The sequence below is a fragment of the Tupaia chinensis genome, unplaced genomic scaffold (assembly GCF_000334495.1).
Source record: "Tupaia chinensis unplaced genomic scaffold, TupChi_1.0 Scaffold000596_2, whole genome shotgun sequence".
In the NCBI taxonomy this organism is placed as follows: Eukaryota; Metazoa; Chordata; class Mammalia; order Scandentia; family Tupaiidae; genus Tupaia; species Tupaia belangeri.
In genome coordinates this window covers 153,423-158,301 of record NW_006160113.1, presented here as the reverse complement: position 1 = coordinate 158,301, position 4,879 = coordinate 153,423, and the positions used below count along the sequence as shown (strand labels likewise).

Sequence of the window (4,879 nt, the reverse complement as noted above, 5' to 3'; positions counted from 1 at the left end):
AAAGAAAGAAAGAAAGAAAGAAAGAAAGAAAGAGAAAGAAAAAGAAAGAAAGAAAGAAAGAAAGAAAGAAAGAAAGAAAGAAAGAAAGAAAGAAAGAAAGAAAGAAAGAAAGAGAAAGTCAGAGGGCTGTAGATGGAAGTGGGTTCTGCTGGAAAGCTGGGAGTTCTATGGGGTAAGGAGAAGTAAAGAATTAGCAAAAGAAAGAAGAAAAAACAGTCTGTCTTTCTGACAGGAAGGAGGGGGTGCTCTGAGGTTGGGAGAGCTGGGTTGGGGCTGGATCTGGGGCCTGGGCCAGTGAATGGCCCTGCCTCAGCTCCCCTGACTGGGCAGGGGGGCTGCAGATGGAAGTGGTCTCTGCTAGAGAGGTGAGTGCTGCCCTTTCTCACAGGGAGGGGGGCGCTCTGAGGTTGGGAGAGCTGGGCTGGGGCTGGCACTGGAGCTGGGGTCTGGGCCAGTGAATGGCCCTGCTTCAGTTTTCCTGACTGGGAAGGGGACTGCAGATGAAAGTCTAATTATACACATTTATTCCAAACACACTATGAAATTCTACTGTGAATGAAAGAGTATGTTGCCCATTTAACAAAGAAGACGCAGGACAGGATCAGAGTGTAGAACACCAGAATTGACATGTCAATTTACTGTGAAAGAAAGGAGGTGTAAAAAAATGTTCATTACAATGCTTTATTAAGCATACATGATATTGGAGCAGTTGGTGAGCCAACTGGGAAAAAAATAAAATCAGATGATACAACTCACAAAAAATAAATAAATAAATAAATTCTAAATGTGTTAAATACCAGAATTTATATAATAAAATTAAACAGGTTTGGGACCAGCAGTTAGCATAATGGCTATGTCGCTGGACTCCCATGTAGTCAACCGCGGTTCAAGTCCCGGACCCGGTGGCTTAAACTCACATAGCGTGCGTGTGCGTGCATGCCCAAGATCTCAGGAGGAGAATAGAGGAGAAGAGATTGCAGCGTGGCCTTCCCCCCTGGGAGGTGATTTCTTGCTTTCTGTCTCTCTGTCTCTCTCTGTCTGTCTGGCGAGCACATGCGCCCTATAGCGAAAAACTCTCCAAAAAAAAAGAAAGAAAAAGAAAAAGAAAAAAATAAACTGAAATTAAACAGTTTCTATAAAAATATTTTAAAGGTTGTCTTTGTTCTCTTGTTTACTAAAAGTGGGAGTAGGTTGCCCTTTCTTAATTGTACCATGACAGAAACCATAAACATGTAGTTAAGATATTTAGGCAATAATAAACTTTCTAAGAAAACCAGAAAATAGTCAACTTTGAAACATTTGGTGGGAAAAAAAAAAGAGTTAAAAACTACAGCAAAATTGTGTATTCATAATAGAATATATAGAACTTCTCAACAGTGAAAAGTATGAATATAGGCAGAAATATACTTCAGGAAACCGCAAGAAAAGGCAAAATAGACTAATAAATTTATGGAAAGTAATTTACTCTTACTAACAAGTAAACATAGGTCCACGTGGGGGCCTAAGAAAACATAGTTCAGACAAAGTGCTCAGCGGGCAGGGACCACATGGGTGGTCTGGTTCAATTCCTGGTTGCACCCAAGGCCACGTGTGGTGGCATGAGGGAATACCAGCCACCTGGGAGGCTGAGGGACAAGGTCACACTGGAGGCTGGCCTGGTCAATACAGGGAAACTTGGTCTAAAACAGAGCTGGTCAGGGTGGCACACACCTGCAGTTCCAGCTGGGACCTAAGATAAAAGCACCAGAACTCGGTAAGATCCTGGCTTAAATGTTTGTTATTGTTGTTGACAGGCTGGATAATGGTCCAGCAGGAAGAGTCAAGGTCTGTCAGCCTGACCCACACGGGAAGGTTCTGGGCCAGTGTCCAGAGACTTTCCTGATACACATGTGCCCCGATCTGGGGCCACCTGAGGCTCAGGGTGGGTCACAGCATCAAGACCCTGGGGGGACTTCTTACTCTCTGTCTCTTGTACATGCATGCATGTGCTCACAGAAGAAATAAATGGAACTTAGAAAAGTTGAAATAATATGGCAGAAACTGAAGCACTGGGCAATATGAAGGCTGGAGAGCAGCTGTGGTACCAGAGACAGTGTGGGAGGGGGTGGGAGATGGCGGCCCGTGCGAGGGAGGAGGTCAAGGGGAAACAGAAAGAGGTAAGCACTTAAGAAACACAAAGTAGAAAATTATCTGTTGAAGATAATAGATATGGTAATATCTTTGGGTCAATATTGTGTGTTTTGGATGGGAATTTCCATGTATGGTATAATGATATGCAGTGAATTAATATAAAATCAATTTTAAAATTTTAAATTTAAAAATTAAATTTTAATTTTAATTTTAAAATTAAACAAAAAGGACAGCAAAATATCATTTTGCCAAAACTTTACAAATATTGGAAGATTTGAAATAACTTAGCTCGGGCTGTGGTCGAAAGCATCGGTAGACTGTGGGTTATACAGTGCTGTGATGATGTACTTTGGAAATTTAAATATATTTATATTACATCCAGAAATGAATTAGGAATTTATGAAATGGAAATATATATTCAAGTAGACTTTTGCTTGGTTAATTTTATAATAGCACTCTTGAAAACAAAAAGAAAATTTGGTAAGAATTCGTCAATCGTAGATTGGAGAATTGACAATAAGAAACACATGCATTTATTAACTGAATAGAATACAGCTAAAAATAAACGTATATTTGGTTTTAATGGTCAGTATTTCACTATTTTATCAATGCAAACTATAAGGCTATTTCTTCCTACTAAATTTATTTGTGGATTAATACAATTTTATTTACTTATTTATTTTTTGTCTTTTTTAAACATTTTTAAAATGTACATTTAATCACTGTACATCTTAACAGTGAACAAAATGTCTTTTCAGCATAAATGCAGTGCCTATCATTATATATATTCCCATATACATTATCATCAGTAGGTAACTTCTCTTTCTGTTTCTGCTATGTTTTCCTCGATCCCCTCCCCGACCCTCTATGTGACCTGGGTACTCCTAATCCACATCAGAGAGGGAACCGTGTGCTTTCAGAGCTGTGTAGTTATACATGCCAGCACTTGATTACTATCAGGGTTTGGAATACCTCCTCTCCTCACTTCAAGAAATAGAAACACAGGAAATGGTTGTGATCAGATACAGTGTTTGTGAAAGAGTGGAGTCTGAGAAAGGACATTTAGAAGAAAAATAGAGAGGCAAAGCATTAATGGGACAAAGAAATGTGGTATTATCTGTTGAAGATATTTATAGTTTTATCAACTGGACTAGGGAAAAATGTACACATGTTGGAATATTCAGTTCGCAAGATAAATAACATGATTGAATGTATGAAAGAACAAGAAAGAAAAAAGAAAAAGAAAAAACAAATATCTTTGAATAAATTTCTATAGAAACTAAGAATGGGTTTCTCTAAATTCTAAATGTGCAATTTAGAAGAAACAAACTTCAAAAAATTTTTCTATTCACTTTTTATGCAGAAAGTTACTTTTGACCACATTTTTCACGGCAGCCAGGACATCCTTATTCCGAAAGCTGTAAATAATGGGGTTCAGCGTGGGTGTGAGGATAGTGTAGAGTATTGCCAGAAACTTGTCCTGGCCTGGAGTGTGGTATGATTTAGGTCTCATGTATGTGAAAATAAATGGCCCATAGTACATTATAACCACAACCATGTGATAGGAACAGGTGGAAAACGACTTCTTCCTTGTCTCCGATTTCATCTGAAGGACAGTAAGGAGAATTTGAATGTAGGAGACAGAGATCAAGGAGAAAGGAATGAGCAAGAAGATTATGCCGCTCACATCAACGCCCCGTTCGTAGCTTGATGTGTCCACACAGGACAACTTCAACATGGCAGGGACTTCACAGAAAAAGTGATCGATGGCCCTAGAGCCACAGAAGGGAAAGTGGAGCACAAACGCCGTGTGTACTGCAGAGTTGATGGCTGCTACCAGCCAGGACCCTCCAGCCATGAGCACGCTGATGCCCTCATTCATAAGAAGCGGATAGTGCAGTGGGTGACAGATGGCTGCATAGCGATCATAGGACATCGCCACCAGGAGGAGGCACTCCCCGCCCAGGAGGGTGAGGGACAGGAATATCTGGAAGCCACAACCTGCAAAGGAGATGGTCCTGCTGCCTGACAGGAAGTTAGTGACCATCTTGGGAACAATGTTGGAAATGTGCAGGATATCCATAAAAGAGAGATGGCGGAGCAGGAAATACATCGGAGTTTGGAGTCGTGAGTCTGTGCTGATAAGGAGGATCATGGCTGCATTTTCCACTACGGTCATAATAAAAATAACACATAGAAAGGGGAAGAAGACTAGGCTTGCTTGGTAAGAAGAGAACAATCCCAAAAGAATGAAGTCACTGCTGAAAGTGTGATTCTCATGTCCCATCCTGGACTCTGTTGTTTATAAAGAGAAATAATAAATAAGAATTAAATAGGAAGAGATTAAATACAATACAAATAACAAAGTAATTTTTAATCGCTCTGCATCATAAAATGAGAATTAGTAACGTATAGTTTGTAGTTGACATGAAAAGATTCTATCAATTTTTGGAGTACATATTTATTTTTAACATTTTTGTCATAGGGCATGTGCAGTTGCCAGAGAGAGAGAGAGAGAAGGAAAGTGAGAAACCACTTTCCAAGGTGGGATAGCCATGCTAGAATCTCTTCTCCTTCATTCTCTTCTAGGGATTTTGGGCATGCACACACATGCATCTGGCATGATTTTCAAGCCACCAGGTCTGGGACTCAAACAGTGGTCAGCCATGTGGAAACCCAGTGCCCTAAATACCATGCCACCTGCTGACCCTAAAGGGGGTATGTTTTACAAGTAGGGCATTCACTTGTC

At 40.2% G+C, this 4,879-nt stretch overlaps 1 protein-coding gene across 1 annotated transcript; it reads right to left on the bottom strand.

Moving 5' to 3' along the window:
- Positions 1–3,478: 3,478 nt before the first annotated feature.
- On the bottom strand, positions 3,479–4,417 carry LOC102472334 (olfactory receptor 2AJ1). The gene has a single exon (XM_006158408.1). It carries the CDS (start codon positions 4,415–4,417, stop codon positions 3,479–3,481), a length of 939 nt encoding a protein of 312 aa, XP_006158470.1.
- Positions 4,418–4,879: the final 462 nt, after the last annotated feature.

Coding starts and splice junctions, on each gene's coding strand:
- LOC102472334 (XM_006158408.1), bottom strand. CDS start 4,417: ATGGGACATGAGAATCACACTTTCAGCAGTGACTTCATTCTTTTGGGA.